This window comes from Ctenopharyngodon idella, chromosome 22 (genome assembly GCF_019924925.1).
Source record: "Ctenopharyngodon idella isolate HZGC_01 chromosome 22, HZGC01, whole genome shotgun sequence".
In the NCBI taxonomy this organism is placed as follows: Eukaryota; Metazoa; Chordata; class Actinopteri; order Cypriniformes; family Xenocyprididae; genus Ctenopharyngodon; species Ctenopharyngodon idella.
The window spans coordinates 10,615,516-10,642,818 of record NC_067241.1 but is presented as its reverse complement, the minus strand read 5'-3'; the positions used below and the strand labels follow the sequence as shown (position 1 = coordinate 10,642,818).

The 27,303-nt window shown below is 36.6% G+C and overlaps 2 protein-coding genes across 6 annotated transcripts; one reads left to right on the top strand and one right to left on the bottom strand.

Moving 5' to 3' along the window:
• Window positions 1-26: 26 nt before the first annotated feature.
• On the bottom strand, window positions 27-14,486 carry dazap2 (DAZ associated protein 2). Of its 3 annotated transcripts, XM_051879720.1 has the most exons (5): window positions 9,392-9,606; window positions 7,322-7,440; window positions 5,425-5,676; window positions 5,077-5,122; window positions 2,862-3,116 (listed from the first exon to the last, which is right to left on the bottom strand). In XM_051879720.1, the coding sequence occupies exons 1-5, from the start codon at window positions 9,402-9,404 to the stop codon at window positions 3,091-3,093; spliced, it is 456 nt and encodes a 151-aa protein (XP_051735680.1). In that variant the 5' UTR covers window positions 9,405-9,606; the 3' UTR covers window positions 2,862-3,090. The 3 variants fall into 3 exon arrangements, with proteins under 3 accessions (XP_051735681.1, XP_051735679.1, XP_051735680.1); XM_051879721.1 differs by lacking the exons at window positions 5,077-5,122; window positions 9,392-9,606 and adding an exon at window positions 14,396-14,486 and having other exon boundaries at window positions 27-3,116; XM_051879719.1 differs by lacking the exon at window positions 5,077-5,122 and having other exon boundaries at window positions 27-3,116.
• On the top strand, window positions 14,032-27,303 carry pou6f1 (POU class 6 homeobox 1). 3 transcript variants are annotated; one of them, XM_051879707.1, is made up of 12 exons: window positions 14,032-14,405; window positions 16,684-16,814; window positions 17,133-17,177; window positions 19,740-19,923; window positions 20,139-20,254; window positions 21,124-21,349; window positions 21,635-21,849; window positions 22,862-22,990; window positions 23,109-23,345; window positions 24,124-24,259; window positions 24,487-24,655; window positions 25,471-27,303. In XM_051879707.1, exons 2-12 carry the CDS (start codon window positions 16,761-16,763, stop codon window positions 25,814-25,816), a joined length of 1,857 nt encoding a protein of 618 aa, XP_051735667.1. In that variant the 5' UTR covers window positions 14,032-14,405; window positions 16,684-16,760; the 3' UTR covers window positions 25,817-27,303. The 3 variants fall into 3 exon arrangements, with proteins under 3 accessions (XP_051735667.1, XP_051735668.1, XP_051735669.1); XM_051879708.1 differs by lacking the exon at window positions 17,133-17,177; XM_051879709.1 differs by lacking the exon at window positions 14,032-14,405 and having other exon boundaries at window positions 17,098-17,177.

Genomic DNA, 27,303 nt, shown 5'->3' with positions numbered 1-27,303 from the left:
TGAAAGACATATTACAACACAGATGGTCAAAATTCAAAATAGCTTTTATTCTAAATTTTGTTTTATACTTAAGGTTTAGTATAAAAAAAGTTAAGTGCACCACATTTTTCACTGGAGATCATTTTGTCATGTAGCAAACTAGGAAGGACCTCTGTTCCTTGATGCTGCAGTATGCATCCATTATAACCCATCACAATCTTTTTTTATATTATATATATAGAAAAAAAAAATCAAAAGGGTTCCCTGAACTGTAGTGCCCACAAAGACGTATACCATCCGTGACTGTCATGGTATTGAGGCTCAAGATAAGCAGTGTATCCGCTACATTGCATACACAAACACAAGGTGGCACATGCCATGAGAAAATGCTGCGCTAAGATTGAAACAGATATTGAGTTCTGAAGGCTTTGCCCTCATGTTTTTTGCCTTATGTTATTTTCATAGCAAATTAAAAATAAATGAAATGGGATTTGAATAAGGAATGCCATAAAAGTCAGGTCAGAAGTTTTAAACTAAAATAAAAACCTACATAAGAAATCACAGAAAATTATATAAATGGTGCTAAGGCAATGCCAGCATACTTGGCAAAGTTATGAGAAATGTTTTTTTCCATTATTTGCAGAGAGAAAATCTACATAAATGTATTTTTTTTTTTTTTATTATATTTTTTTTTTATTAAGATTAAAGGCAAAACCTTTAGAACTGTAGTGTCGGATACCCAGTGATGCACCTGAAACGTGTAAAGCCTAAAAATGAGCCCCATTTGCAAGGCTCGCATAAAATTCCCTCTTTTTTTTTCTCTTTTTGTTTTTTTTAATCGATCAGAAAATATATATGGTATAATGACAAAAAAATAATGGGATACCAGTGAACGTATGGAAAATAAACTCGAGTGAGCGTTTGTAAGCATTTCACCTCAGTGTTACCAAGCAAAATAAGCAGCATTTTAGATTACAGTCAGATATAATACAGGTAACTGCTACAGAACTAATAAGTTGTAGTGTCAAACAGAAAACGGCTGCTTTTGAAGGGTAAATGAAGGTTTATCATTTAAATAGTGCTGTCAAACGATTAATCGCATCCAAAATAAGTTTGTTTACATACTATGTGTGTACTGTTTATTTATTACGTATATATAAATACACACACACACGCATGTGTATATTTAACAAAAATATATTTATATATAAAATACTTACGTATATATAGTTTAAATTATATATAAATACATATATATTTTTTTTAAATATATACATGTATGTGTGTATTTATATATACATAATAAATATACACAATACACACATATATTACGTAAAACAAACTTTTATTGTGGATGCAATTAATCGTGATTAATCGTTTGACAGCACTACAATTAAATAAATTATAAGAGCAAAAAGTGGTGGAGACAACTGCTGGTGTAGGTTTTCCTTTTATGTCGGGTATTTTGTGAAACATTTTTAAACCACGTTACAGATGTGAGAGGAAAACTAATCTCTTGTGAAACATTTACAAATCAACACCACAATTTCTCAGCCAAACAAAAGCCGTTTTATATGCTACTACGCATTACCGTACTGCTTTGAAAAGTCATCAATGCAGCAACAAGTATGACTGACGCTGTTTTTGTATTTAAAAGCATATGTACAAAAGAAATCGGCAAAAAAACATTTCAGAATTGGTTGACAGTGCACATAAATTAATCTTTTAGTACTTCTAAAAAATTTTAACAATGATAACTCTTTATTAAGAACAAAATGACTGAAAAGTGCATGCAGAAACATTAAGATGCAACTAGGAAACATATTTTTCAACACAACCCCCTACAAAATGCAGTCACAGCAGTGGTGTGCTCTGCCTGGTGCGTGACACCTGCAAAGCAATCACCATCATCTAAATATGATATGTTTACTTATTTCAGTATGAATCTGAGTGCAGATGTACTTTGACAGAAGACTTACAAAAAGCAAAAAGCTTTAGTGCATTCTAGTCCAGATCTTTGGTACAAGCAGCTCCCCACAAACAAACAAAATGCTTGATGTGCCAAACAATTTAAAATACTGAAAATAAATCGTCTCTTGATTAAGCCCTGACCTTTGTAAACAACTTTACCTTTGTGGAAAATGCTAAAGAAGTTTGTGAAGTTGCACATAGAGCTGGAACACACATAAACACACGCTAAACGGCTATATGTACAGCTCTGGGTATCCGACATAGGAGGGAAAATATTGAAAAAAAATCCAACTTTTGTTTATCTTGTTCGCTCTCTTTTACTGCATTTAGGTTCATTCATATGTAAATTCCTTTGCTTTTAAATAATGGTGCAGTTTTGGCACCTGATAATATTTATATACGCTTGCCCAAAGGTACAATACTCCACCGTTGTTTGAATTTGTAAACACGTCTTTCTCTTTGAATTTGAGAGCGCTTACTTCCGCATTTTACATATCTGACAAGACCTTAATAATGATAGGAATGAAAGGCTTAGTTAAGCATACTATTCAAAGAGAATGTTTCAAGTGCATAGCTACTTTACACAGATGATCAAACTGGCTCGGCAGTTCTCTTGGCATGATCTCCGGCTCAAGAAGACAACCAAAAACTAGAAAATGTACTGTAAAATGAAGTTGTACGAGGTATGCCAATGGCAATAAAGGTAAAAATGACCTGGTTTTCACCTTAAAAGTCGTCTTAGCCAACCAATAATTATGACATATATGATCACTAGAAGTTCAAACCTACAAATATCATGCACTTTTGAAAGCGGTTTTAATTGTGAATACACAAAAACTGTGTTATTACACAATTATATCAACAGTGGAGTATTGTACCTTGAGTAAGGGGCTCTAAAATATTACATTCCATTAGATTAAATCAGTATTGTGGCTTAGCCAAGCAGCCCCGAGGGAGGCAGGCGTGGGAGAACAGGTAAAGGGAACCAGGGAGAGGGAAAGGAGGGCTTCGGTCCAGGCCCAGGGTGATGCTAACTGTTACCAGATGGTGTAACCGCCGCTGGAGCCGCCCATGAAAAAGTTGCCCTTGCGTTGTGTCATCACAACATTTGCACCTTGCATGGCAGCCATCTGAGCCGCGTTAGGGAGGTGTCCAGGTGGTGGAGGCTTAAATATAGAGAAAAATATGTTAATTTAAATACATAAATGGATTTTTAGTCACAAGAACATTTAGCAAGTTGTAACTTTTAACTGATTCTCGAGTAGTGGGGCAAAACAGGCTACAGAAATGCACAAAAGTTTTTGTACCAAAGTATTTAAAAAAAATTTAATGAGTAAACATGTTCGGCACAACCACTAATAAATTACTGATAAAAACTAATGACTAATATTTTCTTCACTTTTTTTGTCATCAAACTTACAGGTTGATAGCTGACATTGTGGACAAAATAAAAATCACATTTTAAGAACAAAATGAGGGAAATACCAATTAAAATACCATATACCAAATACCATAATTTCTTTAAAATTTGGGTGATGATGTTAACATAACACGATGACATGGTTAATATAAATGCAATTACCTTAAATAACTAATACATATATATTCACATAATAATATAAGCAAAATGCATACAGATAAATGTGCATTTTTTGATGAACCTCTTCTTTCTCTGATTAAATTCAAAGTGTAAATGATGAAATTTTCAAAACTATTATCAGGTAAAATTGTAAGTCATGTTTTGTCCCACGTCTCAAGAAATCAAAAGGACCTGTGATGAAATGGTCATAAAAGTCTAATCTGATGTCCTGGTCCTCCGACATAAACTGAATTTGCCTAAATCGGCACTTCACCACTGTCAATATAGGCTTTCAGTAAAACTTTGCTGCCTATAGTAGTACAAGTCTCTCAATCTCTTTTATTGAATCCAAAAGTATTTATAGTATAAAGTTTTTTGTTGTTTTTTTTAAACGGTGCTACCTGACTAGAGAAAACACAAAAAAGGCTGTTGTCAACACCCATAATGCACTGGGCATGTTGCAGTCGAAGGCCACTCCCACCAGTCTGCTATGTTTATGCTTACCAGAGTCAAATCCCGCCTCGCTTTAGTAGGAAATACTTCTTAGCAAACTTTAAGGGCCTGTTTACATCTGGTCACTTTATGCGTTTTTACTGATCTGATTTAGCAAAATGATTCCATTTACACTTGGCCACACAAATGTGTCTCCACAAAACGGATATAAATCCGATCTATGATGCAGATTTAATGGAGTTCACATCACCGAAAGCAACAAATGTAAGCTGCATTTTATTGATCATCAGCTAATTTCAAAATCAAAGACCGCAATAGGAGAGAGTGCGGCAGACTTTCAGTTTCATTTGCGTTAGTTTGTGTGTCTCCTTGCTGAAGATAAACTCTCATCTGCGGCGATGAGTGTTGCAGTAGCGCTGTCACATCTGGCTATAACATGTTATTTAGCCTATAACACGCTCTCACGTTTATTTTTTATCATTTTTGGGAGGAGTAAAATTTACATATGTGGTTTCAACAACCAGATGCGTTTAGACTTGTTCAGTTTTGACTGGAATGCGTCTCAGACCACCTCCTAAAGTGGTTTAAGCGGTCAAGATTTAAATCTGTCTCAAATGCGCTTTGGAGGGCATTTACACCTGGTCTTCTCACGATCGGATAGCTATCCGATCAGAGAAAACGTATGAAGTGACCAGGTGTAAACAGGCCTCAGTCATAATGCCGTCGACTTGTATTGTTTCCAGGTGCAAGAATTCAAAGAGTAAACGTTTAGCGAGAGTGAGTTAGTTTCGGTTTCCAGTGAAGGATTCAGTGCATTGTAGGCAGCGGCTAAATGCCGCAAAAAATCTTAAATATGGAGAGAACGCTGCTACGGAAAATCTAAAAAAACCTGTGTTTGTAGTCAACATTTCAAACTGGATGACCACGAACATAGTGTTTTAGGCCAAATGGAGGGGAAAAACTGAAAGAAACTGCCATTCTGTCAGTTCCGCCCAACCTCCTGAAACAAAACACTGTCTCGTACAGGTAAGAAAGCTGTTGCCATTGTTTAAAGAGTAGACATAGTATGATACAATTTTCAGTGATAAACATACCCTTACAATAACTGTTCTGTTTATAACCCTCTGTCAACTCGACTGTCTGTGGATGGGGATACAAAAATGCAAAAGTATAATCTGTAGTTTTCATGAAAGCCCTGGAGCTATCAAAACTATTGCTGACAAAAGACTAGATTTTTGCTGACAAATAAACATGAATTTCTCAGCCCAGGTAACAAGGAGAACAAGTAAACATTGTTCATTTACATACATTACAGACATTGTAACAATACAAACAATACTAACAATACAAAGCAGGTTGAAATTTGTCAAAGATACACTTTAATATAAATGCATATTACTTCCTGGCTGATAAAATACAACAGGTTTACTGTGAATACTCACAGGAATGGAAGCACTGGTGCCAGGCCCGAAGCGAGCTCCAGCATCAAATCCGCCCTCCATCATGACGGTAGAGCCAGGAGGGTACACGGGCCCCATCTGATAATAAGCCATTGGGACACTAGGGGCCATGGCTCCCATTGGCACAGTCTGAGCATGCATGGGCATGTACATCTGAGTACCTGGGTATGCTGAGGTCATTTGGGGCATCTGTCCAGGGGCTGGGGGAGGAGCCATATACCTGGGCTGATAAACCTGCAAGAGGGAAACATTTCAAAAACGTAAACAATGCAAAAACCATAGAATTTTTGTATGGGATGACAGAATTTATAAAAGACATTTCAAATGTGCAGCACTCAAAGCCATTTTAAAATGCAGATAAACACAAATCTGTGATTGTATAGTCCATAAATCAAAAATCACTTTTACTGCAGTTTTATTAAAAAAGGGTTTTTATTTAAGGGATAGTTCACCCAAAAATTAAAATTCTGTCATCAATTACTTACCCTCATGTCGTTCCAAACCCGTAAGACCTTCGTTCATCTTCGGAACACAAATTAAGATATTTTTGATAAAATCCAATGGCTCAGTGAGGCTTTCCAAATCTTTTGTTTCGAATCAGTGGTTTGGAGCGTGTATCAAACTGCCAAAGTCACGTGATTTCAGTAAACAAGGTTTCGTTACATCATAAGTGTTTTGAAATTTCAATGGTTCACGTGACTTTGGCAGTTTGATACACGCTCTAAACCACTGATTCGAAACAAAAGATTTGTTAAGCTTCAAAGCTTCAAGAAGCAGTGTTTTGTAATCGCCCATCACTAGATATTGTTGAATAAAGTCGTTATTTTGGGTTTTTTTGGTGCACAAAAAGTATTCTCGTCGCTTCATAACATTAAGGTTGAACCACTGTAGTCACATTTTAAATATGTCTTTAGTAGCTTTCTGGGCATTTAAAGTGTTAATTATCTTGCTGGCAATGGAGGCCTCACTGAGCCATCGGATTTTATCAAAAATATCTTAATTTGTGTTCCGAAGATGAATGAACGCCTTACAGGTGTGGAACGACATGAGGGTGAGTAATTAATGACAGAATTTTCATTTTTGGGTGAACTAACCCTTTAAGGTTTATAAAGAACAGCTCATAACAAAATCACTGAAATTAACGGCCTCTTTTGGCTTATTGCTTAATTTTTCTCAACATCACATTTATTTGTTATAAATCTAGCATACTGGCTAGAATATCTCTTTCATTTGAGAGTTTCACATTGACTAAAGGCACTATGAATGATAACAATAAAGATAACTATAACAATAACTATATTAGTGTTCACACCAACACAAAATATTGTTCTGTTTATTATAACCACACGCTGCGTCGTCTACTGCTTTAAATGCTTAAGGTCTTTAAAGCAGGATGGATTCTGATTGGTTGTCAATGTTTTCATTGTTCATCAGCTGGAAAAAGAAGCTATGAAAGTGATTCCAATGATGTTGTTTCTCTGTGCCGTTACTGATTTAGTTGTGGTGTGGACTTTGCTACTCTTTTACATTTCGAACCATTTTTAAAACTATATCTTTATCATTATAGTTATCATTCTTGGTGTGAATGGGCCTTAATTCATTGCTAAAAATGGCCTTTGTCTGTCACAGATGGATCAATCAAGGCCAATTTCCAGAAATTATGCATGGTCTTAGAAAAGGGAAGAATATTTAGAATGCAGTCTTGAGTAAGGAAACATGCAATCTTGAGTGTTAAACTCGTTTAAAAACATGTTGCTATCTAATATAATACTTGATTACATTACAACATAGTTCTAAAGGGCCTTTCCTGCTCCTTTTATACTGTAATGAGATATTGCACAGTCACATGACCAGACAGAGAGTAATTAGTACTGGTTACCTCAGAGTATGGAGGAGGGGCATCTGGATATGGAGACACCTGAGGAGGGACTTGCATAGCAGGCGGGTAAACGGGTGCTGTGCTCTGCTGAGGGTAAACAGCTTGTTGTGGATATGAACCTGCATAGACACAAAGCAGAAAAAAACAGTCAAATTAATATCACGACAGAATCCTATGTTGATTTACTGTGAAATAGACAGTAATATGTACTAAAGATACTGACCAAAAGAAACCAGTCAGCGGTTTTCTTTAAAGTCACCATGAAATCAAAACTGACCATTCTTGTTTTTTCATGGAATATTGCAGTATTTATTATAAATGATTTATCTGTGCATTTTTTATTCATAAGCCCTCATAATCTTTAATCAAAATAAAATCTCTTCTCTGAAGACGCGTTTACTGGTGTGAGGGATAGACAACCTGTCAATCATATGAGATCAAAGCAATAGCAAACCACAACATTCCAATGATCGAATCAATTCCCAATGGAGAAAATCCCGCCCTAAATTTTTTCTTTGAGAAGCTGTTTCACTTGGATATATATGGGTCAATGACGTGACGGGTCTTTTTTTTTTTTTTGTCCAAAGGCCTTAATAATAATAAAAAACAAAGATATCACATCCAAAGTATGTAAGGTATTACAACTAGATCTCTTTTATTGAATCCAAAAGGTTTTAATTATATTTTGCTACATAAAAGGTATTTTAAAGATTTTGAAGTGTCAAAAGGTCATTCGGTTTAACCGTCCAAATACAGCCATTTCATTTGTGATTAAAATATCTAAAAATGTAATAAATGTATATATTCTTTATTCTGGCATGATTTTATAACCTCATATATCAACATAGTGCAAAATGGTATTAAAATTATGTGTAGAAGTCGTTGCTTTGTTGTGAGAAAGAATGTCCGGAAAAATGAATTTCATTGATGTCATTCGGAGTAACCAATATAAAGGGACCATTTTGGATCAAGTCATGCGGTCAGTATCATGAGCCTGTTAGCACTATTTGAAAATATCGTCATTTGGTATAAACAAGTGTCATTCGGTAAAACTGAAATTTTTGACTTTTGGTGACAAATTTTGTCCATATTGTAAAAAATGACAAAAGCAGTGTTAACTGATTATAAAAACCACATAATCTCATTGTTAACACTTAATAAAACTTCAAAATTAATTATATCTCCATTTTGTTTTGCTTTTTACATTTTTAAAAACCTTATTCGTCAATGACCCATGTCACAGTAGGGAAGAAAAGACTATCGCGACTTCCGTTTCATGCCGACGTTAAACCAGAATAGTCATGAAATGTGGATCAATTATCAATTTTAAATTAATAAATTAGGATGTTTTAAATATACATTAGTTCAAAGTATATAATAAATGTACACAAAATAATAAAATATAATATGTGTATCTAAAAATGAAAATGAGAATAGAAAAATAAGAGTTAAAAAGACCAGTCTTAACTGACAGCTAAATTACAATATAAAAAATAAGACAATATGCATATCTAAAAATTAAAATGATAATAAAAAATAAGAGGCAAATAGGCCAGTCTTAACTGACAGCTAAATTACAAAATAAGACGATATGCATATCTAAAAATGAAAATGATAGCAAAAAATAAGAGGCAAATAGGCCAGTCTTAACTGACAGCTAAGTTACATTATAAAAAATAAGCAAACTGTTCTTAATACCACAGTATATTTATGAAGCACATGTAAATTAGATTAATTAAATGATTAAACGGAGGTTGTGAGCGTCTCGTTCTCCTAATGAGGTCACCTTTCTAATCACGTCATCGCGCTGTAGCAGCCAAGCTAGTTATCCTTTATCTGTTTTCATTTCAAAACATTAGCCAGTCCGCTGAAATAAGACATTACTACGTTAAATATTACAGTTTCCGTCATGAGGTAGTCGACGACAGACGTTTTTGGCGCATAATCCGTAAGAGTTCAGAATGTAAAGTCGTTTGTTATGTAAGTCAGTTATGAAGGCTAACTCCATTGGTAGTTGCTAGGAAGCGGCTAAGCAAAATAGCAGAAGAGCGGAGGTGATCGCGTATTTACCTTTGTTGTTCATTGTTCCTCACTGTAGATAAAATATTCTAGGGGACGAGAATTTCAACAGTCCGAATTCTGCGTTTATTTCACAATAAATATACGGTTTACTCAAAGTTCCTCGTCTTTTTTGCTCGTTACTTCCTTGTTTTCGTCGGGCTTTCCTTTGAGTATATTTGTGTTGGGCGGAGCTACGTCATGCACGCGTCATTTTTTGGACGCCACTCCCTGTTAAAGAGAAATACATGACTAACATTTTGTCGAAAATGAAAGTGTTTGTAAGCCCCACTTTATTCTATAAAAATAAATGTAATACTAAGTTATTATGTATACATTACAAATTATATAATTTTGGTTGTATAGCCTATGTAGGGCAGTTATCACAAAGGGAAGATATCATGAGGGCGATATCTCAGTAATTATAGGCGTTTGAGAGTCAAAAGTCCAGTTAAACAAATGTGTAGCTCTCCAGCAGTGGTTTTATGTTGTTTTCAAGTTCAAAAGGCTCTTAAATTAAAATATATTTTGTAATAGCTATTGGGTAAACAAGTGAACAAAACTACACTGTAGCATATTCACACAACAGTCAACAATATAATGGAGATATATTTTAACTGAAAGGTTGGACTGTGGTTTCAAGTTATAAGGGTATTTTTTTATAAATGTTAAGCAAGGGCAAGTTTTATGTGTAATTTATTCATTACAGTTTTTGTTTTTCCATTTACACTTTTCTGAAAAGCCTACAATATATTCTTACAACCCGAATTCCAGAAATGTTGGGACGTTTTTTAAATTTGAATAAAATGAAAGCTAAAAGACTTTCAAATCACATGAGCCAATATTTTATTCACAATAGAACATAGATAACATAACAAATGTTTAAACTGAGAAATTTTACAATTTTATGCACAAAATGAGCTCATTTCAAATTTGATGCCTGCTACAGGTCTCAAAATAGTTGGGACGGGGGCATGTTTACCATGGTGGAGCATCTCCTCTTCTTTTCAAAACAGTGTGAAGACATCTGGGCATCAGGGTTATGAGTTTCTGGAGTTTTGGTGTTGAAATTTGGTCCCATTCTTGCCTGATATAGGTTTCCAGCTGCTGAAGAGTTCGTGGTCGTTTTTGACGTATTTTCTCTATAGGTGAAAGATCTGGACTGCAGGCAGGCCAGTTCAGCACCTGAACTCTTCTACGACAAAGCCATGCTGTTGTAATAGCTGCAGTATGTGGTTTTGCATTGTCCTGCTGAAATACACAAGGCCTTCCCTGAAATAGACGTCATCTGGAGGGGAGCATATGTTGCTCTAAAACTTTTATATACCTTTCAGCATTCATAGTGCCTTCCAAACCTTGCAAGCTGCCCATACCGTATGCACTTATGCACCCCCATACCATCAGAGATGCTGGCTTTTGAACTGAACGCTGATAACATGCTGGAGGTCTCCCTCCTCTTTAGCCCGGAGGACACGGCGTCCGTGATTTCCAACAAGTATGTCAAATTTGGACTCGTCTGACCATAGAACACTTTTCCACTTTGAAACAGTCCATTTTAAATGAGCCATGGCCAACAGGACACGACAGCGCTTCTGGACCATGTTCACATATGGCTTCCTTTTTGGATGATAGAGCTTTAGTTGGCATCTGCAGATGACACAGCGGATTGGGTTTACCGACAGTGGTTTCTGGAAGTATTCCTGGGCCCATTTAGTAATGTCATTGACACAATCATGCCGATGAGTGATGCAGTGTCGTCTGAGGGCCCGAAGACCACGGGCATCCAATAAAGGTCTTTGGCCTTGTCCCTTACACACAGAGATTTCTCCAGTTTCTCTGAATCTTTTGAAATTTGACGTTGAGGAACATTGTTTTTTAAAGTATTCCACAATCTTTTTACACACTCTTTCACAGCTCTGCCTCTCTAAGACATCCCTTTTATAGCTAATCATGTTACAGACCTGATATCAATTAACTTAATTAATTACTAGATGTTCTCCCAGCTGAATCTTTTCAAAATTTCTTGCTTTTTCAGCCATTTGTTGCCCCCGTGCCAACTTTTTTGAGACCTGTAGCAGGCATCAAATTTGAAATGAGCTCATTTAGTGGATAAAAATGTAAAATTTCACCGTTTAAACATTTGTTATGTTATCTATGTTCTATTGTGAATAAAATATTGGCTCATGTGATTTGAAAGTCTTTTAGTTTTCATTTTATTCAAATTTAAAAAATGTTCCAACATTTCCGGAATTTGGGTTGTAAAAATAAAGGTTTGTTATTGGCATTTATGGCTCCATTAAGTATCTTTCACATCTGTGGAACTTTCCATTTCACAAAAGGTTCTTTGTAGTGGAAAAAAGTTTCTTTAGATTATTAAGAACTGATCTGAAAGATTATTTAGGAAACCAAAAATGGTTCTTCTATGGCATTACTGTGAAAACACCCTTTTTGGAACATTTTAAAAAGTTTAGGTTGTTTATTGGCAGGTTTAATTTTGATATCTTACTCCATATAGTGTGACAACATGCCCCATTATTTCTGAAGTGTCTTTTTCTTCTCTCATTGCTTGAATATGCATCATCATTATTAATACTGGATGTGAATAATTTTATTTTTGCATAGTTTCCCATTTACAATCCCAGTAACATTGTCAACATGTAATATGAATTCCTGTCTACCCATATAGGGTTAGAACAATTCTACACCTTGATGAACCCAATATTGCATAAACGGGCCCTGGGAAGTATGCCAAGCAGAGCAGAGGTTTCATTAAGATCTTTTAATTTAATTGCAGTATTCAACCCAATATATTACATATTAGACTTTGAATAGGAATGGTGATCCAAATTTTGTTTTGCACCTGTCTGATTAAATTAAATGTCATCAATGCATTTTTATGGGTGGGTCCACACCCCTATAAAGATGCATTTATTGGACAGGGCTTTGTCAAGGAAACTAAAATTATCACTTTCTATAGCCTTTTAATTGCAATGTATAATTCTTTTTTATCAGATGTATATAAAACGAAAGTGCTCTCTATTAGTTGGGGCCTGTATTGGATGTGAATAATTACAGATTCGTCTGTATTCAGCAATCCCAGTTCCCCTTTGAGCTCCATGGCAATATGCTGCTAATGCATGCAAATGAAAGTGTTTGCCAGCTGGCTTGGCAACAGAGGAAAGACACAGAGTGTGTGCAGAGACACGGTGTCTCTTTCATAAGCTTGTTCATTAAAAAAAAAAAAAAAGGAATATGCCTTGTAAATCGATTGTAAAAATCAGTATGCATTCGATTATATGTATATATATTTTTCATTGAGAAGGAAAGTGCAACATTTTAACTTGAATGCATCTGGTTTCCATAAAGCTTTCTCACAGATTCATATATACAACGCAAAAGATGCACTTGCTTGCAATCCCCTGAAATGATCATTTCTGGAGAATAATTGAAGATTAAACTTCTTGGGTTGTAGCCAATCTTTTTTTCTTTAGCATTCTATTTCTTTACTCACTTCTGTTGTAGTATTCCTCAGTCGAAAGTCACTTTGGATAAAAGCATCTGTTAAAGGAATACATTTTTGTAAGCACACTCTAGAAAATGGTAGGTTAAAAAATAACCCAAGTTGGGTTAAATATGGACAATTCCAGCGATTGGGTTGTTTTGACCCAGCAGTTGGGTTAAATGTTTAACCAACCTGCAGGGTAGTTTTATTTACCTCAACTATTGATTATATTAAAATGAACCCAGCCATATAGTAAATTTTAATCAATAGTTGAGTTAAATAAAACTACTCAGCAGGTTGGTCAAACATTTAACCCAATCGCTGGGTCTGTCCATATTAAACCCAACTTGGGTTGTTTTTAACCCAGTATTTTTTTAGAGTGTATGGAAAAGCCATGAGCAAGTTTTAATAATTGTAAATAACAATTTAATTGTCTTTGTTCTGGTCATACTTTACATTGAATCATATAAAATATACCTATATGATTTCCTTTAAAGCATTAAAAAATGTTAAAAACTGCACAGAAGTAGAATGACATGAATATAAATATTTTAAATTCTTTAAGTATTCCTATGCACATCATTTTTGGGAAACATATATAATAATGTGGAACTAATATTAATAATATGCATAAAAAAATCTTATTATTGTCATTATTTTTTATAAATAATAATAATAATTTATAATAATAAATTGATCTTATATTAGTAATTCTACTATTAGTGGATGACCTCACAGACCTATATTATAATTTGAGTCATGGGTTTGAATAGTATAATGAACAATTGTCTGTTTTGTTCTGTTTATTCATATTTTAGCCTACATGGAATCGTTTAGCCTAATAAAATATGCCTATATGATTTCAATTAAAGCTTTAAAAAACTTTAAAACCACACAGAGGCCAATATTCATGACATTAATATTAATATAAGCATGACAAAGTGATTATTATTGTCATTATTATTATAATAAACAATAATAATTAATAATATTAAATTGATCCCGTTGTTAGTAGAAATAATATTAGTAGTAGTAATTTTACCATTAGAGCATAACCTCACACTAGCTATATTAGCAATATTACCGGTTTGAATCGTGCAGTGAACTGCAGCAACACAGTGTACTGTCCCTTTAAGACGGCCATCGCTCCCGTTCTGTCGAGCCAGCGCCATTTTTTCAATGCAAGACTTGGCCTGCATAAATTATGTTCATGACGTAGTGCAAAAAGAGCAAATTTGTGTTAATTTTTAGGCACTTTTCTGCAGATAAGGGGTTACCTTGGCTATTAAGGTGCACTTGCTTCACCGGCACGACAGTTAACGGAAAGACGTCATTAAATATTTAGTTGAAAAGAGAACCAGCGCTTTCCCGAGCCTCCTTATCAATGCAAATAGCTCTTTTGTGTGCATTCGTAGCGCGCGTCGGAAGCTGTGAGATGAATTTTTAATTATGCATATTTAAAAGAAACTGTGGCAAAGCTCGCCGAAGGAGGAGAAATAAAGAAAATATCCCACCTTTCAGCGGGTAAGTCGTGAATATGATCACAGCTTGCACGGATTTTCGCACAACGCTATACCAACTCGAGGAAGCGAAATGAGTTTTTGGTTAATATGCAATGGTCTTAATTAGCATAATTTATATATTTATGATAAAGAGAAAGGAAATACATCAAATGCCGTCCCGAGTCATGGCATATTGGCATGTGAGGAGTGTGGTCAATAGATGAAGTGTGTGTCCCGTGGGGAGAGTTTTATTATTGCATTGTCAATGTGTTTGGGAGGGCTGCATTAGTGCCTCACAGGCCTGCTTGATGTGTGTAACGTAAATGCGCAAGGCTTACATAATGCTCTATTGTTTTTAGGATAATTTACATGCGCATAATGATAATGCAAGACATGTATCTTACAGTGCGCTTGCACAGTGATTGCATTGGAACATATTTAGTCGATTTTTTCCCATGGAAATAATGTAGTAAATATTTAAAAACTGTTTACATTCTACTATGAGGTACCTGGGCTCTAATATTTTAAGCTGACAACCTTGAGAGCCGGCGTCATAGACGTGACGTTACACACTTGACTACGTCAGGATTATCTGGTCAATGCCTTACAAAGTTTTACCATGGTAATCATAGTTCCCGCCAAAAATAGTTGCTATTTACTTATTGTTATTACTGGAAAATCTTAACATTATTTGTCACAAGCTATGGTATTATAGCAGAAACTTTACAATTGTGATTTTTATTTTTATTTTTTTTTTTTAAGGGTGTGCTGCTAGTCACCATCATATTTTAAATTTAAAAAATAAATAACCTATGTATTTATATTGCAGTAACCTAGTAGTTTTGAGACAACTAAAAGTAATTGACCCTATTGTAATGTTTTATATTTATAGTAGAAAATTAAATGGGATACTTTATTGTAAATTATTTGTTAGATTTAGTTGCTCAGCACCTTTGTAACTTAATATCTGAATCAACATCATTCTTCCATATTGTGAAGTATTTCTGATTGAAAAAATGATTTAGTTGTGCTGTCACATATTTTGTACCTTTATAAGTTAATATTTAAAATCATAATTTTTCTTCCACAATGTGAAGTATTTCTGCTTGAAATGTGATATTTGTCAGATTTAGTTGTACCAAGTCACATGTTTTTGTTCCTTTATAACGTAAATATTTTTAGTCCTCAATGTGAAGTATTTCTGATTGAAATTGTGTGTTCAGTGATTATAAAATGTGGGACAGGTCTTAAAGGGTTAGTTCACCCAAAAATGAAAATTCTTTCATTTATTACTCACCCTCAATTCGTTCTACACCCGTAAGACCTTCATTCATCTTCGGATCACAAATTAAGATATTTTTGATGAAATCTGATGGCTCAGTGAGGCCTCCATTGCCAGCACGATAATTAACACTTTATTCAACAATATCTAGTGATGGGCAATCTCAAAGCACTGCTTCATGAAGCTTTGAAGCTTTACGAATCTTTTGTTTTGAATCAGTGGTTCAGAGCGTGTATCAAACTGCCAAAGTCATGCCCCCCCCCATTGGTGAACCATTGAAATTTCGAAACATTTATGACATAACAAAGCCTCGTTTACTGAAATCACGTGGCTTTGGCAGTTTGATACATGCTCCGAACCACTGATTCGTAAAGCTTCGAAGCCTCATGATACAGTGTTTTGAAATCGTCCATCACTAGAATAAAGTCGTTATTTTGTTTTTTTGGCGCACAAAAAGTATTTTCATCACTTCATAACATTAAGGTTGAACCACTGTAGTCACATTAACTGTTTTAAATATGTCTTTAGTACCTTTCTGGGCATCTGAAAGTGTTAATTATCTTGCTGGCAATGGAGGCCTCACTGAGCCATCGGATTTTATCAAAAATATCTTAATTTGTGTTCTGAAGATGAACAAAGGTCTTACGGGTTTTGAACGACATGAATTTTCATTTTTGGGTGAACTAACCCTTTAAAATAATAATTTTCTTCCTTAATGTCAAGTATTTCTGATTGAAATTGTGTTTAGTGATTAAAAAATGTAGGACAGGTCTTAATTTTATCCAGAAATTCCCTGAATCATTGAAATTGGTCTCTGACAGGCGGTTGTAGGGGAAGTTTTGATGAAAAGGAAACTTGTCTCTGTGACAGAGCAAGTTATTACATTTTGAAATAACATGATGAATCATTCACAATAAGACCAGGAGCGTGTATGAAGAAGGTAAATGGGGTCAATTGTTATGTCATGGTGACTTTAATCTTTGATAGCATCCTTAGTGACTAGTATTTTTTCGCTCAGGTGGTACTGCGGAGCTGGTAACATCCCCTTCATCCACTATGCAGAATCATTGATCTCCTCAGAGCTTAGACGTCATCATGGACACCGAGGATCTCCCTGCAAACAATGCGCCACTCACTGTCAATGAACAGGTATAGACATAATTCTCAAACCTTACATGAAGTGTTACCAAAACACAGATGTACCTTAACATTTCATCACATGTTCAGCCTCATGCCCCATGTGTGTGAGTGTTCAGTCTATGTTCACAGCACAAGCAATTCTCTTCTGGTGGTGAGGCATTTGCAGAAAGCATTGCTTATGCTAGTTTTTGGGCAGACGCTCTTGTTTGTTTGCTGTACTCATGTCACTTGTGTCCTTGTTGGGTTGGTTGGTTGTGTCCTAATGTGTGCTTGGCATCTCTGTTCTCTTTAGCCATTCACTCTCTGACTGCAGAAGTGTTTTCTCAGCTTTTAGGTTCCTGCACTTTGAAATTCCCAGCACAAGACGACCAGGTACGCACCCTCTCCTGCCTCTATACTGCTGAGCTGAGCTTCCCTCTCTGCCCGAGTCCTGCATTTGCTCCTGTGATGTTTCTCTGATCTCGACTGAAACATGATTGAGAAATGATCTCAATAAAATGCTTGATCAGACTTTAAGCTGAGCAAAAGCTTAGAAATTTTGTCATGCTATTTTATGTTATAATGCACTACCATTCAAAAGTCTGGAGTCAGTAATTTTTTTTTTGAATGTTAAGGCTCTGACACACCAAGCCGTTGGTCGGCCAGCACAGTTTTTGGGTTGGCTCTAGTTGGACATCGTCGGAGGTATTTTGGCCGATTGAGCATGTTGAAACGGTGGCGTCCATTGGCATCGCACTGTCAGTGAGAGAGAGAACTATGATTGGCTGTTCAGTTTAGCGAATGAGTCCAAGCAAAGAAGTCAAGATGACACAGACAAAAGTCGTTTCTAATAACCTTACCTGAGCATTCCAATGCGCAAATATTTTCAGAACAACATGAACCGTCTGGAAGGAAGAAAGCGATTAGCATGATTGATATTCAAAATGACGCAGCCAACGCAAGGCGACAAAACAATCAGTTCATTTTTTTTTTTTTTAATTTCTTTTAGACAAATGAAGAAAAAATTTACTAACCCCAAACTTTTGAACAGTAGTGTATAAGTCAAAGACAGCAGAATTCACTTGGATTTCAAAAGCTCATCTTGACATTTGAGTTCACATGGGTTTCATGTTAACATATTAGAACATCCTCTGCTGCTTTCTTTCCTAATTAGCTTTTTTTCAAACTATTGAGCCTCTTGTACAGCTGTTAAATGCATATTAAACGTGCCAAGTAGCGCCGGGTGATACTGCACAAAATTACATGCCTTTTACATGCCTTTATTCAATAAATGAATAATGACATTTAATCATGAATGCACTAATATAACACTGCATATTAAAGAAAAAATAATAATTATCTACATGTATTTTTTCCTAAAATATTTTAATATATGAAAAATGTCACACAGGAACTTTCCAAGCACATTTGAGTAATGCTGCGAATCTTCAATTCATTGAAATGAACAAATTGAACTGAATCACAATCAGTCTTTCACGATCTCAAATGTTTTCAAAAATTGATGCCGTGATTTGTTTATTCCTTGAGCCATAGTGTCCAGTAATAGGAAGGTTAAGTGAATAGTATTCTACTGGTCATGTGATCTCAACATGGATTGGATCGTCCTAATGGGGCAACCATGTCTGATAAAACGGCTTTTATTATGCTACTGATCTTAAAGGGATAGTTCACCCAAAAATGAAAATATCCCATAATTTACTCACCCTCAAGCTATCCTAGGTGTATATGACTTTCTTCTTTCAGCCGAACACAATCGGAGTTTTATCTAAAAATATCCTGGCTCTTCCTAGCTTTATAATGGGATTGAATGGCGTCCGAGTTTTTGAAGTTCCAAAAAGCGCATCCATTCATCATAAACATAATCCATACGACTCCAGTAGGTTAATAAAGGCCTTTTGAAGCGAAGCAATGCATTTTTGCAAGAAAAATATCCATATTTATAACTTTATAATCACTGGCTTCCGGGAACAGCCGTCTAGTTCTGAGCGGAAGAGTAACCTCTGACCCGACGCACGACATATTGAACGCGGAAACGCAGAGGATAGAGCAAAACAAAACACCGGTCACAAATTAGAAGTCTAAAATGAGAATTTTTAAAGAGAAATGTTGGAGGATTTCGATCTAAGAGAAGAGGAGCTTGAGTTTGTTGCCCAGCCCTATTTGTTTGAATCGCGAGAGGTGTCTACTCTCACCCAAGTTTACGCAACTTCTACATCCTACGTCATGCATCGGGTCAGAGGTCACTCTTCTGCCTGAACTTAACTCGCATACGGCTGTTACCAGAAGCCAGTGTTTATAGTTTTAAATATGGATATTTTTCTTACAAAAATGCTTGAGAAGGCCTTTGCTTCAGAAGGCCTTTATTAACCCCCTGGAGCCGTATAGATTACATTAATGATGGATGGATGCACTTTTTGGAACTTCAAAAACTCGGGCGCTATTCAATCTAATTACAAAGCTGGGAAGAGCCAGGATATTTTTTAATATAACTCTGATTGAAAGAAAAAGAAAGTCATATACATCTAGGATTGCTTTAGGCTGAGTAAATTATGAGATAATTTTCATTTTTGGGTGAACTATGCCTTTAAGTGTGTACATGATTTTAAATTATTATTAGAAATTATTTTGCAAAAGTATTTAATTTCTTTAATTAAAAAAAAAATAATGGAGGAAAAAGTGCACCTTAATGAACAAATAATAAAATAAAAATGAAAAAAGCACAATGAAATCGCCCTGCTCTAGTTGCAACAGTTTCATGCTCTTTTGCTCAGCAAACCTTATCAGTATTTTAATAAAATGTCTGTGAGATCAGAATACACACACACTGTTGTAAACTCATCCATAACAGACCATGGCGCATTTTCATCTTGTCAACACTGCCCCCATTACCCCAGAAAGGAGAGCATTTATAACCCGTTAAACCCCTTCCTCCAGGTCATCGTCATGTCAGGTCAGGAGACCATCCGAGTGTTGGAGGTGGAGGTGGATACAGCCTTGTCTTCTTCAGGGGCTGATGGGAAGTTGGAGTCAGGGGGCGAGGAGGGCGCTGGTCAGACCCTGGATGCCGCTGAGGAGGGTCAGTTGGACAGTCCAGTAACCACAAGCGCTACTACAGCTGGTGAGGCTGATAAAATTGACTGATATAAATAGCTACACTAGTTTGGTATCATAGCAACCCAGTATTCAAAGCCACCACCATCAAAGAAGCATTTAAAGTCATAATTGTCATAAATGCATGGTTGGAAAGAGACACCACCATTTGTGAAGTTTCCTATGCCTGGAAAACATTCTAAAATAAAAGGTTTCAGCAAATCTGACTCTGTTTTCATGTAGTGTCTGTGGAGGTCTCAGCACCTGCGGTCCAGACCGTGGTCTCCACAGCCCCCATCAGTGTGTCTCCAGCCCAGCCACAGACCAGCGTACCCATCACTGTCCAGGCCTGCCCACAGGTGAACTCCATTTTCCTTTTTGAAAAGAGGATATTTTTGCTGTTTAAAGGATTAGTTCACTCCAGAATTAAAATTTCCTGATAATTTATTCACCCCCATGTCATACAAGATGTTTATGACTTTCTTACTTCAGTCGAAAAGAAATTAAGGTTTATGAGGAAAACATTTCAGGATTTTTCTCCATATAGTGGACTTCAACAGGGATCAACGGGTTGAAGGTCCAAATTGCAGTTTCAATGCAGCTTCAAAGGGCTTTACACGATCCCAGCCGAGGAATAAGGGTCTTTTCTAGCGAAACAAAGTCATTTTCTAAAAAAAAAGAAGAAAAAAAAAGAAAATGTATATACTTTTTAACCACAAATGCTCGTCTTGCACTAGCTCTGCAATCCGCACACATGACGTAATCACATTGGAAAGGTCACGCGTGAGGTAGGCGGAAGTACCAATCCAGTGTCTACAAAGCAAATGTGCAAAGACTAAGTCAATTTTTCGCCCTACCGCGGTACTTACGCCTGACAATTTCTGACATTTTGGCTTTATGAGTTTCTCCAGCTCTAAAGGCTCCACCCTCTTCTGGAAAGGGGGCGGGGAACAGCAGCTCATTTGCATTTAATGGAACACACAAAAATGGCATGTTTTTGTTCACACCCAAATAGGGGCAAATTGGAGATGCTATAATAAATGATCTTTGGGGTATTTTGAGCTGAAACTTCTGACACATTCTGGGGACACCAGAGACTTATATTACATCTTGTAAAAAGGGGCATAATAGGTGCAAATGTCAGCAAAGTACCTGTAAATGTCAGAATGTTTGAAAAACTAAATCTGAATATTTGAATAATTAAATCTGTTTGCCATTACACTGCCAGGTCCTGACTCAGGATAGTTTGGCCTCTCTGATGACTGGCATGCTTGCCCAGCAGGGTTCTCTGGGTCAGCCCCTGCTCATTCCTTTGAGTATGGCCGGGTCTGTGGGTGGTCAGGGTGGTCTGGCAGTGCTCACCTTACCCACCGCCACTGTCGCCACCATCCCTGGTCTCACAGCAGTCAGCCCTGCCGGAGGACTGCTGAAGCTGCCGTTTGCAGGACTGCAAGGTATGGTACTCACATATATATTGCATACTCATCAGGTGCAAAGCATCTTAGAAAAAGTGCATATTTTATATTAATTCTGTTGGCATGAGATTCAATTTAAAATACATGGATTAAATGCGCATATTGTGTTTATATGAAATGGTATTTTTGTATAGACTAGTCAGCAGTTCAGAATAATGAAAATTTTTAATGGTACAAGGTGTTTTACTGAGCATACAAACTCTTCTTTTGAAATTGTTTTGATGGTTACAACAGCCTCTTTTTTTTTTTTTTTTTTTTCTCCAGCTGCTACTGTGTTGAACTCCGTCCAGACGCAGCTGCAGTCACCTGCGCAGGCGGTCCTGCAGCCCCAGGTGTCTGCTCTGCAGTCCGTGCAAGCGGCTCTGCAGCCAACGCAGACCACGCCAGCCACCACCGCGTCTGTTGTACAAAAGGTGTCAGAGCCTAGTGCCTCTGTCGCAACACTTCAGACTGCAGGCCTGTCCATCAACCCTGCTATTGTGAGTAGGGAACACTTTTGATATGAACGCAGACATGATTTAGGAATTAGTCGTAATCATATATGTGGAAAATTGTATTTTTAAGATTTGAAGTAAGAACGCACAGTGTATTGGGACAATATGGGTGACTAACCAATTTTACAGATTTTTTTATTTATTTATTGGATTCTTGTTGGCTAGTACTGGATATTTAAAAGGACATTTCTTAAAGACTGCTTTCATAAAAGTACTACTACAGATGCTAGAGATGCACCAGTCAACCAGCCATAAATTGGCAACCTTTCCGGTTTTATTTTGGCCGATCTCTATTCCGGACTTGCGCACAAACTGCATTGCAATCATTTCCCAAAATGTAATCTGTGTGGAAATATTATGAAGTCTGTAAACAGAATGTTAACACAGACCAGAGACAGAACACGCTGAAGACGGATGTAAAGAGAACAGAGTCATGCCAGCAGAGCAAATACTGTACCATGCACAGCAAGCTCACTGTTCGTGATGCTCAAAATATTCGAAGAAAAATATAAATATTGAATTGGAGGTTGGGGTTTATATAAATGTGTCTCTGAGAGGGAACTGGCTGTCTTCAGAAATTTTTGGTGGCGTTTTCTTTTCCTCTTACCTCTGTATAAAGTAGCGTTTATAAGCGCAGCGCTGCTTTGTGGACAGGAAAACCAAGGAAACTGCTGCTGTTCCATAAGCGCCACCTACTGTCAGAGAGTGAATTTGCATTTTCATTCAGTCCATCTTCTGTTTTTGTTTTGTGCAGGTGTTTTATGTAATTATAATAATTATTATGTAAATATTTCATAAATCATATGCAAACTAGATGGACCTTTTTTGTGAAAATTGTAAAATCTTAAACCTAAGCTCACCTAAAACCAATCTTCTTTTGCTTTTTTACAAGCATTGCTAGTTTCTTTCAGGAAACTCATCTAGCCTTAAAATGCTAAAGATAATTCATAATGAATTTATTTAAATTTAATCAGGATTTTTCTTTTCTTTTTTTCAGATTAGCGCAGCCTCTCTGGGAGCTCAGCCTCAGTTCATCAGCTCTCTTACTACAACTCCCATCTTCACCAGCGCCATGTCTAATGTGGCAGGACTCACAAGTCAACTCATTACCAACGCACAGGGTCAGGTTAGTACTACATTTAAATGTACATTTATTCATTTAACAGACACAATTTCCCCAAGGGCAAGCCTCCTTACACAATGATTTACCTACCCGTCTCATTAGTTTCATACCTGTGTTTTAGGTGATTGGAACACTTCCTCTGCTGGTCAACCCTGCATCACTGGCTGGAGCTGCGGCAGCCTCTGCGTTACCCGCTCAAGGCCTGCAGGTCCAGACTGTGTCCCCACAGCTGATCTTGAACTCCCAGGGCCAGATCATTGCTACAATAGGGAACGGTCCAACAGCAGCTGCCCCATCCGCCGCCTCTGTCCTCCCCAAAGCCACCGTGCCCCTGACGCTCACCAAAACCACCACACAGGTACTGTAGTGCCACCCACTATGGCTCTTCATTAGTCTGTAAATATATAGTAAACATTTTGTGTAGTCTGTGCACCATTTTTGTACTTTCTAAGCATCACTATATATTTTTTTAATTGGATGAGTAAGAAACCACTCAGAATACCCTAGCAACTGCTTAGCAACTACCTAGCAATGCTCTAGCATCCACTCAGAATGCCAACATAGGCTCATTGGAGAAATATGTCTCTACCTACGTTCACACAGCAGCAGAATACGGTTGTCAATCCTGTATTTGAGTCCTTAATATGGTTACTTTCACACACAGTACGGTTATTTACGGGAGTGACAACCTCATTCTATAAACGAACTCACACCTGTAAATACACACCCGATACATACAACAACCAGCGTAATAAAATGGCAGATTCACGTTCACCTGTTTTTAAAAAAACTGTACACTCTTTTAGTGCCACTGACTGGTCATTTCGCTTTGTAGATGTCACAAAACATGCAAGAAGCAATGTAATATCATTTTGCAGAAAATTCGCCACAGAAAATTCTGCTTTTCCAATGAGCAGAATGCCCTAGCAACCACTTAGCAACAGTCCAGAACACCTAAGCAGCCGCCTAGCACTCATGTAGCACCATACCAATTTAATAGCAATGAACTCAGTATACCTTAGAAATTACCTTTGCAATGCCCTGGCACAATCAGGGGGTGAGTTTTGTACATTTTCTCTAGAAATATTTGTAAAATGATTGTCATATTTGTTGATGGGCTGTAATTCGTTCTATAGGGTCCTGTTGGGAAAGTGGCCCCATCCAAAGTGATCATTGCTCCCCAGCCACAAGTGGTTAAATCAGTCACACCCCTCACCTCTACTGGTGCCATTGCCTGTGGAGACATGCCTACGGTGGGGCAGCTTGTCAGCAGTAGGTTTATATTTTACTGGTAGTATATCATTACTGTTTATGTTTGCAGTATTGCATTTACAACCTTCTTCAGTCACATAAGAAGCTCAGGAGCAATTCTTCAAGACTGTTTAGATCAGATTTCAGTTTTAAAGATTGATGTTTCAGTGGCTCATGGGTAAATTACTCATGTTGTTTATGATCTGGACAGGATCCAGAAGTACTTATTCAATTTTTGTTTTCGTTAGAGCCACAGTCTGCTGTGAATGAAGAAGAGGCCATTAATCTGGAGGAGATCCGGGAGTTTGCCAAGAATTTCAAGATTCGACGGCTCTCTCTGGGGTTGACACAGACTCAAGTGGGCCAGGCTCTCACTGCTACAGAGGGTCCAGCATACAGTCAGTCAGCCATCTGCAGGTTATTCTCTTTTCTGTCTTCTCCTTGTTTCTTTCTTCACGTGTCTTACAGGTCTGCACAGAAATGATTCAACCCCTTCTGATCCATTTATGTTGTGTAAAGCCCTGTAAATATATATAGTCAAACCAAAAATTATTCAGACATTTTTTTTATATTTTTGATGTATTTTTACTAGTGGGTGCAGGACACTATAGTTCATTTATGTAAGTGAGGATAGCAAAATAAAGTAAACTGTGACATATTATACCCCAAAATCCTTCATACAGTGGACTACCAGTAAAATTGATAAAAATTTGGAACCAAAAATTATTCAGACACTTTGACCTGACCATGTTTTGCTCAAGTGTTATCTGACATAATTAAGATTATTTTTTCCTGACACAGTTTAACTCTGAGATCTTGTCATATTTTATTACCATTTTTAAACTATAGTGAATAAACTGTATTAATGATTGAAATGTTCAAGGTGTCTGAATAAATTTTGGTTTGACTGTATATACAGGGCTTGACATTAACTTTTTGCCACTATGTCTAGTGGTTTTAAAAAGTTACTAGCCACTCAGCATTTTCGCTGGCCACAATATTGACCGATACCATGGGGAAAAACTGTCATTTAAATATTTTTATGTAATCTCATAATTTGGCAGCAGGTATATTAGGCTGCTGTCACTTTAAGACCTTACGCACAGATCCATTATTCTGTTACACATGCGTTTTCTTTCTCAACTATTTACGTTCACTTAGAACATAAATGACTGTGTTTACGTGAATACTCGCCAAGACCAGCATTTTGACACTTTGCCTCTTGTTTGAAGATTTGAGAAGCTTGACATCACTCCTAAAAGTGCCCAGAAGCTGAAACCCGTGCTGGAGCGCTGGCTGGCCGAGGCTGAGCTCTGGAATCAGAAAGGTCAGCAGAACTTGATGGAGTTTGTGGGCGGAGAACCCTCCAAGAAGCGTAAACGGAGAACGAGCTTCACGCCGCAGGCCATCGAGGTCCTCAACACTTACTTTGAGAAAAACTCTCTTCCGACTGGCCAAGAGATTACAGAGATCGCAAAGGAGCTGAATTATGACCGAGAGGTGGTTCGGGTCTGGTTTTGTAACCGTCGACAGACTCTGAAAAATACAAGCAAGATCAACGTGTTTCAGGCCCAGTAGGACGATGGCGTGTCTCTTACAGTGCAACAGAAGAACTTTTTGGACATTGATGTATTGGTGCTAGTTGCAAAATGACTGAAATAACTGATTTGCTGTTGTGATGAAGCCAGCGGCACTCGAATTGTGTGCGGTCTTAGAATAGTATCTTTTTGTTGTTTTTTTTGGTTTCCGTTATACTGCATGCAGAGTGACTTTTTGCCATGCCACCACAATTTTCAATGCTAAAATGGCTTTTGAACTATTTAAAATACGGAAGAAGCTACGAAATCCTGTAGTTGCTGTTTTTATAGACGGAAATAAGCACTTCATTAATATATAATAGAGAAAACTTGCAATTATGCTCTCTCATTTAGTTTTTTTTGCAGAAACTAACTATTCTTGGCCATTAAAATTGCTTTTTGCTGTAGCAATTTCAGCTATGGCTTCTGACTATGTTTAGTACATTTAAGAGGCTATTTAATCATTTGACTGATTTTTATTTTTATTCATTCATTCATATAGTTTTGCTGTAAACTTTAAGCTATGTGATTGTACAATGTTTGAGACAAATAATTGTTTTTTGTTCATCTTAAAACTTCCAAAAAGTCCATCTAAGAGGGTGTATTCAGGTCTTTATTTCAGTACAGTGGTTCCCCTGTCTTTGTGCTTAAATACTGTAGATGTGGTTCAGTCAAGTGGACAATCATAGTACTCTGAATCAGAAAGCATGCCCTGCTTTTATGTGGCTAAATCCAATTTTTTCATTTCAGCTGTCATCGTAATTTCATATCCCAGAGAATTGTATGATTTCAACTGTTTTAAATAGAAAACTGTAACTGTTATCAAAGATTACAATAATTGACGTACTAGAACATGTCCTATGGATTTTAACAGAAAGCAAATCTTTATTTCAGGACATATTAAAGACAAACTTGCATCTATACCTATATGGGGCACTTAAGAAACATTAGCTGTACTGCTGATAGTTTGTTTTATTGTTGATCGATGAGCTGTCAGACAAGTGTTAAAGATATTACTATCATTAATGAATTTGGATTGTGCTCTCATTTGTACTCTTATTGTGGCAGCAATATTAACAGGTGATATGAACATTTCCCCATTTAGTAAAACAGCCCAGACAGAAGTTTGTTGTAACATGTTTCACATGTTTGTTCTAAGCATAAAGCTATATTGTTCTTATGGACCTTCAGTATTTATCTAATGGATTCTTATCTTGATTGGTACAATACCATACATTTACATTTTAAATGTTGTGAAGAAGGAATGGTATTAGACATGGTGTTTTAACAAACGCTATAAACATAGACTAAACATGTAAAAAAGCAGCATCTGTTCAACATTTTAATCTGCGCAGAACTTATCGTTTTTAAAATGATGCATTTACAGATTATAAACAATGGTACGGTACTCCATTAACTATATTTATTTTGTATCAATTGTAATGTTTGGTATTAACTTGTTATTGTAATAAATTAACGCTAAACAGA